This window comes from Heptranchias perlo, chromosome X (genome assembly GCF_035084215.1).
Source record: "Heptranchias perlo isolate sHepPer1 chromosome X, sHepPer1.hap1, whole genome shotgun sequence".
Classification (NCBI taxonomy): Eukaryota; Metazoa; Chordata; class Chondrichthyes; order Hexanchiformes; family Hexanchidae; genus Heptranchias; species Heptranchias perlo.
In genome coordinates this window covers 5,739,180-5,753,370 of record NC_090370.1, presented here as the reverse complement: position 1 = coordinate 5,753,370, position 14,191 = coordinate 5,739,180, and the positions used below count along the sequence as shown (strand labels likewise).

General features: G+C 43.6%; 1 protein-coding gene across 5 annotated transcripts in view; it reads right to left on the bottom strand.

The window, feature by feature from the left end:
- Positions 1-14,191, bottom strand: part of LOC137307210 (tensin-2-like) — a 245,814-nt gene that overhangs the window by 190,185 nt on the left and 41,438 nt on the right. The window contains exon 1 of one of the 5 annotated variants that reach the window (XM_067976611.1): positions 9,221-9,471. The exons of 3 other annotated variants lie outside the window; for them this stretch is intronic. In XM_067976611.1, coding sequence (XP_067832712.1) covers positions 9,221-9,280 — 60 coding nt within the window. In that variant the 5' untranslated portion in view covers positions 9,281-9,471. Of the gene's footprint in view, positions 1-5,213; positions 5,327-9,220; positions 9,472-14,191 lie in introns of those variants that run through there. One more of the 5 variants, XM_067976612.1, reaches the window with a different exon arrangement.

The following is a 14,191-nucleotide window of genomic DNA, read 5'->3' as shown; positions in this document are numbered from 1 at the left end:
ATTAGTAAGGCCACACTTGGAATACTGTGTACAGTTCTGGTCACCCTATTATAGAAAGGATATTATTAAACTAGAAAGAGTGCAGAAAAGATTTACTAGGATGCTACCGGGACTTGATGGTTTGACTTATAGGGAGAGGTTGGATAGACTGGGACTTTTTTCCCTGGAGAGTAGGAGGTTTAGGGGTGATCTTATAGAAGTCTATAAAATAATGAGGGGCATAGATAAGGTAGATAGTCAAAAATTTTTCCCAAAAGTAGGGGAGTCTATAACGAGGGGACATAGATTTAAGGTGAGAGGGGAGAGATCCAAAAGGGTCCAGAGGGGCAATTTTTTCACTCAAAGGGTGGTGAGTGTCTGGAACGAGCTGCCAGAGGCAGTAGTAGAGGCGGGTACAATTTTGTCTTTTAAAAAGCATTTGGACAGTTACATGGGTAAGATGGGTAGAGAGGGATATGGGCCAAGTGCAGGCAATTGGGACTAGCTTAGTGGTATAAACTGGGCGACATGGACATGTTGGGCCGAAGGGCCTGTTTCCATGTTGTAACTTCTATGATTCTATGATTCTATGAACTCAGCATGAGTTTCTGGTGAAAGACAGAAACTTGCATTTGTGTAGCACCTATCACATCTCTCAGAACATCCCAAAGCGTTTCACGTACAATTAATTACACACTGTTTTGTCAGCTGACAGCAGTCATTTTGCACAGAGCAAAATCCCACCAGCACGCAATTAGATTAATGACTCATTCATTTCTTTTTGGTGATGTTGGTTGAGGGATAAATGTTGGCCAAGATACTGGGAGAACTCCCCTGAACTTCTTTGAATAGTAATCTTTAATATCCACTTTAACAGTTTAAGGTCTCATCTGAAAGACGGCACCTCCGATAGTGCAACTGCATTGGAGTGTCAGCCTGGATTATGCGCTCAAGTCACTGGGGTGGATTGAACCCACAATCTTCTGACTGAGATGAGAGTGCTACCAACTGAGTATTACTATGGCCATAGCAAAGGTAGGATTCCCAAAAACCATTTAGGGGGCGGGGCTACCAACAGTTCTACATTCAGGTTGAATCTCACATGTGTCCTACAGTTTCAATGGAGGCTTTCATTACTACTGCAGATGCTGGGGTGGCCCTACCTCCATTTTCTCTCTCCACGGAAGGGAAAAGTTCCATAAACAAGCAGGCTGAGAAGAGTGAGAGAGAAATACAGACAAAGGAAGGCAGAGCAAAAGAAGAGACAAAAGGAGGATGAGAGACAGAAGTATATATTGATGTCACTGCGGTCCATATGACAGTCCCAGACTGCCACATTTAACCATGTTTTTGCTGGGTGCCCATGCCCTGGGATCACAGCTCTATTTAATACAGAAAGCTATCCAGCCCAAATTTTCTGCCCCTGCCCCCTGCAGTCACACTGGAGAGCTGGCATAACTCCTGAGGGAAATTGAACCCAGCATCTTTAGGAGAGAATGGAAAAAAAATTGGAACGGGAAAAACACGCATGCACACACATTCTCACGCTCAAACACGCTTACACACCCAAAAGCGTGCTCACATGCTTACGCTCACACTCACACAGAATCCCTTTATTTCCCTTTGAAAAAGCTGTAGTCACACTCATTGTGAAGCTCTCAGCCATAATTCTGTCTCATATTTAAGGATTACAGGGCCTTGGCTGCAGTTCGGTTTTGTGCTTTGTTGTGGGACGATCACTATAGCAAAACACCTCATTACAGCACCCAAAGTGCTCGCTTCCCAAGCAAGGCGTGACATTGTGGGTGTAGTGTATAAACCAGTCCTACTATTTTGAAGCAAAAATACTGGATTCCTCTGAGAAACGAAGGCTATTCTTGAACTAAATCGAAAACAATTAAGAATAATGTTGAAACTTCCTTCAAGAGCTAGTCATCGCCCTTTAATTGTCTGCGTGGCTTTGTGCTACCAGATGGCAGGATATACAATGCAATCAGAGCAATATTTAGACTGTATTTAATGGGACTATTTCTGCTTCAGCTGAATGTTAAATCTGACATGATACAACAGGTGGTGTGTGGCCGCACAAAGTACGAGCTCAAAGAACCAGAACCTAGGGGGGGTTAAAATTCAACATGGGCAGGGGCGCAAGACGGGTGGTAGTGGATTGGCTGCCCATTATACACCACGATGGGTGTATGATGGGCAGCCGATCTGCTAATGCCTATTATACGCCCTGCCCAATATGAATTTTACATCCAGAGACTAATAGGTTCTTTTAGGTCTTTTTTTTTTAGGTCCTGGTACAAACCCCACTGCCAGCTTTTTGGGGCACTCCTGTGTATGGACACCCGATACGCAGAGGAAATTGAGGCGGGAGGGCCGGGGATGCCCCACCCCTCCCACATTGATTCCTTAGCAACGTTGAGCCCGTGCCTATTGCAGGCACAAGCCCAGGTCCACCCATCAGGAAAAGCCTTGAGGATCCCAGGGGAGCGTAGTGAGGCTGGCAAGCTAACGTAGCGGGGCTCCACCGCCATTTTAGGACCTTGGGGCCTTCCACAAGGCCATGAGGCTGACAGCCAGGCGTGCAGCTGTTTCTGCCCTGGGCTCCCGGTGCAAAGTCCTACCAGAGGCCTGAGCCAGGACTGCACCCAAGACATGCGAGAAGCCTGGGAAAGCAAAATTAAGGGCTGAGAGGCCTCGACAGGCACAGCGCATTGCAGGCATGACGGGGGGAGTGTCTAGGGCCTGGGGCGCAGGGAAAATTCGGGCAAACACTGCACACGATTTTCCGATCGTTTAAACTAATGCCTGAATTTCAGCAGCTGAGGCTGTGTGCCGAGAGTGCAGTCAGGAAATTACCTGATTTATCTTACCCTAAGCTTTAAACCCTCACTTTAGGTAAGAGTATTTAAGAAATGTTGGGTTTTGGTGCCACGTTGAATAAAACTTTTCCTATTGAGAGTGAAATACAATTTACTTCCCCATAACTGGTCACAAATACAAGATCAAAAAGAGACCACAGAGGAGGAGTAAATCTGAGGGAGTCAAAATGTACTGAATATTCCAGACATAAGTAACCAGAGTTAAACAGAATAAATACATTGTTTGAAAACCTCAGAACATCATTTTATGATTCCCAAGCTATTTAAGCTAATCTTATTTTGGTGCTCGACACCCACCCATGAGTACTAAAAATAAACTAAGCTGTGAGACCGGAGATTGGCATCAGGTTGGCAAAGACGGCTAAAGTGCACGTGAACTTAATTGAGGAACTGCTACGTGTAACATGAGAGAGCGCTACAGCTCAAAACCTCCCGACTGCAAAGCAGTTCTGGAGCAGGAGTGGGGGGGGGGGATTCTGTATGGCTCAGGAGAAGGCTATGCAGCCTGCTAGAGGCTGACGGCCATTCCACACCACAACACTGCAAGCAGCATTCATTGGGCAGGTCAACTCAGTGCACAATAAGGGTTTTCTGGGGTTTTAAGCTGGGCAAAGTAAATTGGAAAAGTGTCACATTAAGGCCATCAAAGGCTTGTCTAAAATCATTGGCAGTTCCCAACTAAAAATACTGGTGGGGGTGGGGTGGGGGAAGAGACCATTTTGGTCCCAGGTCCACCATCTGTAAGCCTTACATGTAGTGCAATGTAACAGTACAGTACAGTGGTATGCCTATGATCTATTACACACTTATATGTGAGCTCTTTGCCATTTTGTACACCATTAGAACATAGGGACATAGGAACAGGAGTAGGCCATTCAACCCCTCGAGCCTGCTCCGCCATTTGATAAGATCATGGCTGATCTGTGATCTAACTCCATATACCTGCCTTTGGCCCATATCCCTTAATACCTTTGGTTGCCAAAAAGCTATCTATCTCACATTTAAATTTAGCAATTGAGCTAGTATCAATTGCCGTTTGCGGAAGTGAGTTCCAAACTTCTACCACCCTTTGTGTGTCGAAATGTTTTCTAATCTCACTCCTGAAAGGTCTGGCTCTAATTTTTAGACTGTGCCCCCTACTCCTAAAATCCCCAACCAGCGGAAATAGTTTCTCTCTATCCACCCTATCTGTTCCCCTTATATCTTATAAACGGAAGAGTTATACTGTTTGTATCACACTTTATCCATCACAGACACTCAACAAATTCACTCTGACCTGCCATCACTACCATAGCTTCAGCTCAACTCCTATAATGGGCATGGAGAAATGAGAGATTTGTGCAAATACCGTACCAAGTTAAGAGTGAAATATCACCTTTTAAACAAGCGTATAGTGTAGATTGAAGGAAGTAGACTCTACTAATGGTGCTTTCTGTTGTACCAGGTTGTAGCACCTGTGTACCATGTATTGGGGGAAACAGCTCCTCCGAAGGTTTAATGGCTAAATGTGCCATACCCACCATGAAGTGGCAGGTTCAATCCCCAAGCAATGCTAAGTCAGCTGATCTTAGCCATGGCAGCACTTAGGCAGTTACAATTTGCCTCAGTACCCCTGGGTTATGGAGGAGAGAGAAAGGCTCTGCGTTTATATAGCGCCTTTCATGTTCTCAAGATGACCCAAAGGCAAATGAAGTACTTTTGAAGTGCAGTCACTGTTGGTTTGTAGGTAAACACAGCAGCCAATTTGTGCACAGCAAGGTCCCACAAATAACAAATGAGATGAACTACCAGTCAATCTGTTTTGGTGGTGTTGGTTGAGGGAGGAATATTTGCCAGGACACCGGGGAGAACTCCTTGCTCTTCTTTGACTCGTGCCGTGGAATCTTTTACGTCCACTTGGACAGGCATACGGGGCCTCAGTTTAACCTCTCATCCAAAAGACGCAACCTCCAACAGTGCAGCACTCCCTCAGTACTGCCTAAAAAAAAAATCAGCCAGGGTTCCCTCTCCTGATTGCTCATATGTGGGTGGCAGACGGTTTGGGATTAGCTGTGATGCCCTGCACAGTCGAATAGCCTGACAGAACTCAATCTGAGCTCACAGTTGGGCGAAGGACTGTAAGGCAGCCAGAGCCTATGACACCACAGCAAGGAGTCAGTGCCTTCAGAAGGTGAAGTGAGGAGAGAACCTGGGGGCGGAAAAAAGTTTCCCAGGAGAACTCAAGATGATCCGAACCATTTGTTCTTTCTGGATTTAAGATTACTGAAGGCTGCATTTTAGAGTAAGAGATTAAAATGTTTAATACAGCAGAAAATGCATGCAGAGCACAGAGGCTGAAAGACTCACCCTGCTTCCCCTAGCCTTCCCGGGACTCTCTGCAACACTTTTAGGCTTCATCCCATGTAATACACTCCAGCCAAGCAGCAGGATGGGGAAATGAGAACAATAAGAAAGATCACAGCAGTAAAAGCAGCAGCGGAATGAGAAGGGATGATCGTCAGCTTCCTGATACACATCACTGCTTCCTTCAGAGCGAGCTGTGTCACTGTGCACCCCCTCCACAGGGATAGGGTGCTGCACTGTGAAGTCCTTTTGAAATGGACAGCGCCACTTAAGTAAATACTTGGCAAATTAATCTTTCAACCAAAACAGACATTTCAAAACTCCAAACCATTTCCTGTCTACACCCACACTATTAACTGCAGAAGTTTTGCTGTAAATTCCTGGTAATTCCCAGGTTTTTTTAAAAAAAGAGTCACAGGAGTCATGCTTTGCGTCACGTTTGGAGCAATAGCGACTGTCTATTTCCCAGTACAAGAAGCAGAGCCTGTTTGACTAAGATAATATAATAATAGTTTATATATTGAGTAAATCTTTCATTTGCTGCTGAAAGTACACCCGCTTGTTTGGAACACACTGATATTTGCGTGTGAAGTGAACCCTCCTGTGAATTATATCTTGGCGATCTGAACAGGTTCTCACATAAAATGAGTCCGAAAGAAATGAGCCCTTGTATTCTACGTACACTTAAAGGGGAATTGTCCAAAGCTTAATCATAAACATTATAAAGGGAGGTGAAAGGGCTATCTTCAATGGTACCACTCAGTTAGCCCTTGTTATTATTTTTTATGCTTAAAAGGTTCTAGTTGGGGGCATTTTGAAAGCAGATATTTTGTGCGGAAATCCTTCCTGATGTGTCATAACATAGATAAGCACAGAAGTGGGAGGTCATTCGGCCCATCTCGTTCATCCTTCCATAGAAACTGCACCCACCCACCCCCATCACAGTATCGAATGGCCTCTTGAGTGACTCCAGGGTTTTTGTCACTGTGTCATGGACCTTTCCAATGTCCACTTGGGATATCATTTTCACAAAGGAGGTTGGTCAGCCAGGATCTCTGCCTTCTGAAAACATGTTGGCTGTCATTTACCAGGATATTTTCAGATAGTTAATCCTCAGGTTTGTCCTCAATGATCAATTCTACTATTTTGTTAGTTTTTGATGTAAGACTAAAGAAGCTGTAGTTACTTGGGTTTGTTCAGTCAACATTTTTGCAAGTAGGCTTGTTTCCAATCCAGTGTCCCCCCCTGCCTCCTATATGAATTGACTCCCTCAAGATGATTGCTAACACTTCATAGATTTTGTCCCTAATCTCACTAAACCCCCTCAGGTGTATACCATCCGTCCTTGGAGATTTTTGGGGTTTTGAGATTGTCTTGGATCTCCTTGCAAACAAGGTCAAAGTCACTAAGTTCATTTTTACTTCATAGCTCATCACATCCATTCACAACCGCATGTGCTGAGCTCCTTATCCCAGCAAGCCCTGTGGGGAGGTGCAGGAAAGGAAGAGGAAGGAGGGGCGAGACGAAAAAAATCAGAGGAAGAGTCATCCTCAGGCTACCATATTACCTCGTGGTGGCTGCTTCCAGAATGAAGGATTGAGAGCAGGTTGCCTCTCAATTTCTTGGCTACAGATAGTGTATGACCAAGAAAAAGTGGGGGGGGAGGTATCTTTAATAGAAGCAGTCTTAAAAAGAAACAGAAACATTGAGGAAACTAAATGGATCAGTAGATTGAACAGTGATAAAGTAAGCAAATAGTGATGCCCCATGCATAGCATAGTGGAGCACTGAGCTATTCAAAGGAGTTAAGGCAAAGTACAATCCCTATCTCAGCCACAGCAATGTTGGGGATGCTACAATGAATGTCAGGGTCTAGGGAGGGAGTAAAAATATCAGCCAGGCTTCCAGCTTCTGAGCATTGTCTAATCATCCTTGCTAGAAATGTGAGCATGTGGATATTGGGTGAAGATTGGATTGGTCTTGACTGTGATGCTCTTGTGTTTGGGTAGCCGACCAACACTCAGTGTAGGCTTGCTTATGAGGAGGCCTGGGTGAGGAACTGGAGGGTTATCAGGGCCTATGGAATTGTATCCCAACACAAGTCAACATCTGCAGGAGAGGAGAAACAAAGTTAGCAAATAAGTAGATAGTGATCAATATGAAAGTCAAAATCGTAAGCAAATTTATTTTGTGCGTCTTAATATATAAGAACATAAGAAATAGGAGCAGGAGTTGGCCATACGGCCCCTCAAACCTGCTCTGTCATTCAATCAGATCATGGCTGATCTTCGACCTCAACTCCACTTTCCCGCCCGATCCCCATATCCCTTGATTCCCCCAGAGTCCAAAAATCTATCGATCTCAGCCTTGAATATACTCAATGACTGAGCATCCACAGCCCTCTGGGGTAGAGAATGCCAAAGATTCACAACCCTCTGAGTGAAGAAATTTTTTCTCATCTCGACCTTAAATGGCCGACCCCTTATCTTGAGACTGTGACCCCTAGTTCTAGACTCTCCAGCCAGGGGAAACAACCTCATTACATGAGTCACTGTGGAATATTAGATTCCTCTTCAATTTAGTGGTCATGTGATTCATTGACATGGTATTTACTGCATTAAAACCACAAAGGAAAGTGGCCAGCGTCACAACTTTTGAAGTTTACTTTAAATTTTGCTTCTTACTTAAGTCACAAGCTCAGCTGTGAGGCTCTTGGAGATCACAAGAGATGCCCGCGCCCAGAAGTGTGCTCAAACCAAGCTGTTAATTTGGGATGCATTCGATCTTCAGAGCTCACTTGCCCTGAGGAAGACCCGACTTACAAAAAGTACGCACAAAATACAACCTACTAACTGCCGTGACTGGGGGACTGTGCACAAGATACAATGTGGGGACAGTGCTTGGACAATGGCTGGTTCAGTTCAGTGAGAAGGCTGTGTGCTGAAAGAATGAATGTTTTGACAAAGAGAGATTGCCATTGGAATGCTGCGGTTATGATCAGACTACTGTGGCACAGAGATTATATTCAATTTATCTGTACTGATGGATAAAGGAATCATTGAAACTCATTAATAAAGTTTATTAAAGAGAAGATACTGAGTTGCTTCCATTACATTAATGGCACAACATTTTTTACCAATAGGAGGGAATGAAAATCTACAATTTCCAGGCATGTCTATTAAATTCATGCCACACAAATCAGAATTTCCTTTGTCATAAATTGGTAGTATATTGACAATCTCACTCAAACAGGCTACAAGAATGGCCAATCCAGAAAGTGGAAACATCAGGCTGGTACAGTAGGAGGGTCTAACTGAGCTTTGGGCATAAGCCATTTTACCCTGCATCCAAATTGTGCTGTATCTGATCTAAGAATACTTGATGCTGACATAAGTTTTCCATTCCTCCACCCTCAGAAGGTCATGGAGTCAAGTCCCATTCCAGAGACTTGAGCACAAAATCTTGGCTGACGCTCCCGGGTCCCAGTACTGAGGGAATGCTGCACTGTCGGAGGTGCCGTCTTTTGGATGAAGCGTTAAATTAGACGTCCGCCCTCTCAGGTGGATGTAAAAGATCCCATGGCACTATTTAGAAGAAGAGCAGGGGAGTTCTCCCTGATGTCCTGGCCAATATTTATCCCTCAACCAACATCATTAACACAGATTATCTGGTCATTATCACATTGCTGTTTGTGGGATCTTGCTGTGCCCAAATTGGCTGCTGCGTTTCCTACATTACAACAGTGACTACACTTCAAAAGTACTTCATTGGCTGTAAAGCGCTTTGGGACGTCCTGGGGTTGTGAAAGGTGCTATATAAATGCAAGTCTTTCTCTGACTGATAGTTGTCATCTTCGTGAGCAGATAAATACACCAAAAGTTTTTTAAAAATCAGTACGTACGCTAATTATTATCTAGACCAGATAAGCAGCCTATTTGTGTAGATGAATTTACTAGAACTGGTCAAGATGTTAAATACATCAAACCTGTATCAAAGTAAAAGACACTTACCATGGTTTGAAGGCTGTCACTTGTTGGTTCACAATTACTCTGTCCCAGCAGACAGTGCATTTACAACTCATCTAGTACACCTTTCTGCCCTTCCTCTTGGGCTGCCAGTGTGTGAAGGATTTTGTCTCGAGTGTATTGGCAGGTCTCCCGCACATGTGGATGGTGGATGTTTTTTTTTTAAAAACAAAACCCTAATTTCCTCACAGGACTTGCAACGCAAAATTCGTTTACAGCACCTCAGCAAATTCTTTCGCATCTGAATAAATTTGCGCAGATCCTGTATGGTTTCATGCTGTAACCAACTAAAGATAGTGTTTGTTCTGCTCAGCAGAATACATCAGCCTCCTCTAAATGCACATGAGCACCTTTTATACTGAATAAATAGCTCACTGACGTCATTTGGAGGTAGTGTTATTATGTATGATAATATGCGGCAAGAATGTCACCACCACCACAGACACCAAAACAGATCCTCACTTACTGGATGAAAATGTTTAGGCAGTTCTCCTAAAATGCAGGATTAAACAGGTTCACTCACGTTGTGGTCAATCATCAAAATATTTCCTTCCAGAAGTTCCTGTATGTCGTGATACTTGAAGCCTATTTATTTAAGCCTTAATGCCAACAGCACGTTACAATAGAACAAGTGCTCTATTAACCAATTCCCAGCAAGTTGGCTTTCTTGGTTCCCCCTGGAGCTAGAGGAGTCATTTTATGGGTTTGCCTGCTCCGCATGGAGTTTCATAGAGTGTGTGGTGGGAATTCGGGTGAGAGCCTCCCACAATTCTCTGTTCATTCAGGCGTGTGCCTGAATTCCCAGTAGGTGCTCCCGGAGCAAAGCTCCATGCCAGAAGCAAAATTCATTAAACAAAAATCCCACGGACTTTAATGTGGCTCAAATATAGTTTATACTTTCTGTTTGGCTGTTCCATAGCCTCAACTGAAGCACTATTCTCCATTGCACTTTTGCCTATTATTGCTCCTGATTGCTGTCCAATGACCTTTGCAGGAAATGAGAGAGTTGGGTAAGGACAGGATCAGGCTCAACAGTGATGACTTCCAAAGTCAAATAGCCTGAACAGAGTCAATGATGGAGTGTTTGAAGAGGTTTGATGAGCGGGGCCTTTGGTAGCAGCATCTGAATGAATGTGTTCATTACAGTAATCCTGATACAGGTGCTACGGTAATACAAGTTACACACACACCATTTATAGAAAGTATTAAGGTGGTTAAAAACTAGAAGGTTCCTCCTTCCCTCCTCTCCCAGGCTGAGTGTAACCAGTCAAGAAAGCCCACCTGAAGTAGCAAAAATCAGCCCACAGAAAACTGGACCTGAACAAATTGTGGCCACAATGGCTCAATTGGTCAGCAGACTACCTGATGTGAAACTGAGCTATACAGATGTGGAAGTGCTGAGTTAGCTGATCCCAGCTTGAAGGGCTGTAGGGATACTACAATAAGCCCGAGTAGCCATCAGCTTGGGATTCCAGGAACAGAACTATTTGGTGTACTGGCTGAGCAATTACCTGGGCCTATGTATAGATGTGCATCCAGCACCAGCCATTGTAGAGCTGGGGAACCAGGAATGCCATAAAGAGACTGTTCTTCATTATTCCTCTCCAGTGATTTAAAGAACCAGAGAGGTAAAGCAAGATTGGGAGAAATTTTTGTTACAACCAGCTGAATATCTTTGGAGATTTCAGGGGTCATTTTGCGAGGCTCCATTCCCAGTGAGCTCACCTTGGGAAGTCGGAGACAGTGTTGTAGCCTTATCTCCACTGCTGCACTCGCTGCTAGCAAGGCTCTACACTGCAAGAGGAGCCTCACAAAATGATCCCCCCTTAAGTCTAGACAGACACACTTCCATGTGTGACAGAAGAACATCAGTCAGCAGGGATTTCTCTGTGAGTCAAACACAATCACCTTATCACCAAATGTGGAATTTCTCCAATTACTTTGAAGTAATTCCAAATTACTTGCACTTGAATAACTGCCAGGAATGTGTTCTTGTTAAGTGAAGATTTTTAAAATTATTTTTCAAGAGGGGATGCCTGCCTTCCATGTGATTAGAGTTTTAATTCTATCTTTAAAAAAAACATTAACTCTTCTACCAACTGACTTTTCAATCTTGGGTTCCCAGATTAGAACAGAAATCTGAAAAATATACAACCAAATTCATGTGGAGTGACAATGCAGCTTCTATCTTTATCATGGTCGAAGCTCCATTATACTGGAGCTTCAGCTGGATCGAGGGAAAATACTTCTTATAATGAGAGCTTTGTAATAGAGTTTGTAACAAAGGGGTAATTAATTTACTAAGAATTATCATTCTTGGATAAAAGTTGGAATGTAATGGATAATGGATGTTAATGGTATTGGAACAGGCTTTGGGTGGAGTAAATACTACAATGTAATGGGCAACTGTAGTGACCACTATTCGAATCGGCTTAAATCTTCTTTCAGTAACCCGACAGTAACAGGGAAGTTGCTTGATAAATACAGTAGCTTGCACCCCAGTAACTTGAGCTGAATTAGCAAGGGTCTGCAACTTCAGAACAACACCCTCTGTGATTTTTTTTTCATTTCCCACATCAGCCGTCCTGCCCCCTGAGTGACGTTTCCAATTTAGTGCCAGTTAAGTGTTTTGCGCTGAGGACAAGCACTCATTTAAAAAATGGCTTGGGAGCGCCCAAACCCGTGTTACTTGGGACCCTGCCGCTGGAACGTGTCCACGGGTTAGTCTTTATTTACACAGGAAGCTACAGCAGCCAGCAGTCTCAAAGCAAGTCCACCACACAATGATATCACAAGCACAAACTATCAGAGAAGAAGTAGAAGCAGAGAGGAGAACAATCGCACATCATTTTGGTCACAATGACATTTTTATAGCAGGCACAATGGCACATTTCGATCCAGCCCACAGCCTTGGATTTGGAAAGTACGGTGGGGTGGAGTTGGGGGGGAGAAATCACCACATTTCAACAGAGGCAATGCCCTTAATACAAAGTACTTACACCATCAATGGTGAAATATTAGGCGCTTCATTTTAAATTTACAATAAAAATGTGACAATAGCCCTAACCTAGCTCGACCTGGCTTGTTTACAACCCACTTTCCCTTCAGTTATATTTCACTGGAATAGATCCAGAGAAACAGTATTCGTGCACAATCCCTGTGTGCCTTACGTTACCATGGATGCGGATTTGTTTTTTTCTGCTAGTTACAACCTATCAAGAGAGCACATTAAGGTTATTCATATCACGGTGGCTTTGGTGTTGTTCCACATTGGACGATTGGTTGATCTTGATGGACTCTACTTTGTATGCAAAACACTCTAGTGGGAGGGGCAGAAAGAGAGGAATGCTACGATTCCAGTACTAATGCCAGCATTTTTAATACAGTACTAACAAACCTCCTGTGATATTTCTCACTGTGAATAGGAAGATGTGCTGTTTTGAAACAATAGTGCTGCTTTGCTCTGTAATGCACAATGTACTAGCAAGATCACCGATTTTTCTAGCTGCGTTTCTTGCTTTTGATTCATTCATTCCCTAACTCTTCAATTCTGATTTGCTGCTGTTTTCCTTCAAAACAATCAACAAGGCATGATGACTGAAGTATGACAGGAAATAAGTGTGATTATCACAGAAGTGTCCATAATACACAAAACTTTTAATATACTATATAGATATGAGCCATAAACTCACATTTATGGCCTCTCTATAGTCTTACACATTGGAAGCTGACACTGACTCCAGAATTCAACAGAAATCTGATGAGCTCAGGGATCTCCCTAGGATCCTCCTGCAGTCCCTCTAGGGTCTGGAGACCCCCAGTTTAAAAACCTATGCTTATATTTCATGAACCAATCCTGATAACTCAGGATACATGGGAGATATTGCCTCCTCATCCCACCCCCTCAATATAAACTAAACAACTTACATTTATATAATTTCTTTAGAGTGGTGAACATCCCAAGGTGCTTCCCAGAGGAGATACAGGCACAAAACAGTAATAAAGGAGTCAGTGCGGATAACTGAAAGCATGGTTTAAAGATGGGTTTTGAGGAGGCTTTTGAAGATGGGAAAGAAGAAGTAAGGTGGAGGGATGGTGGAGCAAAGTGGGGGTGGGGGAGATACACGGGAAGCCCGAGATGGAAGGCCGAGGAGCATGGGTTGTTACATAGGGCTGGGGGAGGCTGCACAGATTGGGTGAGGCGTGGCCACGGAGGGATTGGTAAAGTAAATGAAAAATATATCTGCTCGATGGTACAATTTGCCCGTATAAGGGGAAAATGTACATTTCAAAATTGGACTGCAGTTAGCTACAAATTACACAGTCATTATTCAATTGCATGTGCTGCATCTGTCACACTTTGATGCACAGCTTTGTAAGCTTAATTGCAAATCACTAACTTTCAAACAGCCACCATATTCAGGACTGTAATGATGAACACGAAGTATCCATCTCCTACACTGAGCTGCTGAAGAATTGTTCCTTGACATGTACACTCTCCCCTCACCGAGTCCCATGCATTTTATGGGCCATTCCTTAAATGTATCTCAGACAATGTACTTTTTTCTCCAGTTCAATCCAACCTTGTTTAACACAGTCCAGCTAAACACAGCCTCTGCCTTCTAGCAAAACCAAAACAGATGTAGGTACTGTACCTCGCAGCTAGCAGGAAGAGCCAGAACGTACATACTAATACATCACAGGTGGAGGAATAGTTGCACTTTGTAATGTACAGGCCTTCACCCAAGAACAGAAAAGACAATACTGGCAGGTCACTGACTGGGAGCCTGGAAACCAACTGTCAAAATCATTTGCGATTGGTGGTATTTTATTGCAGTCTTAGCCCATTCATTTTAAATGGGTTAAATTTAAATAATGCTGATCAGACTATCCCTTAAAAGCCTCCTTCCTACCCTCCCTCTGTAGATTAAATGCACGACCTGAGAGCTGATTCGG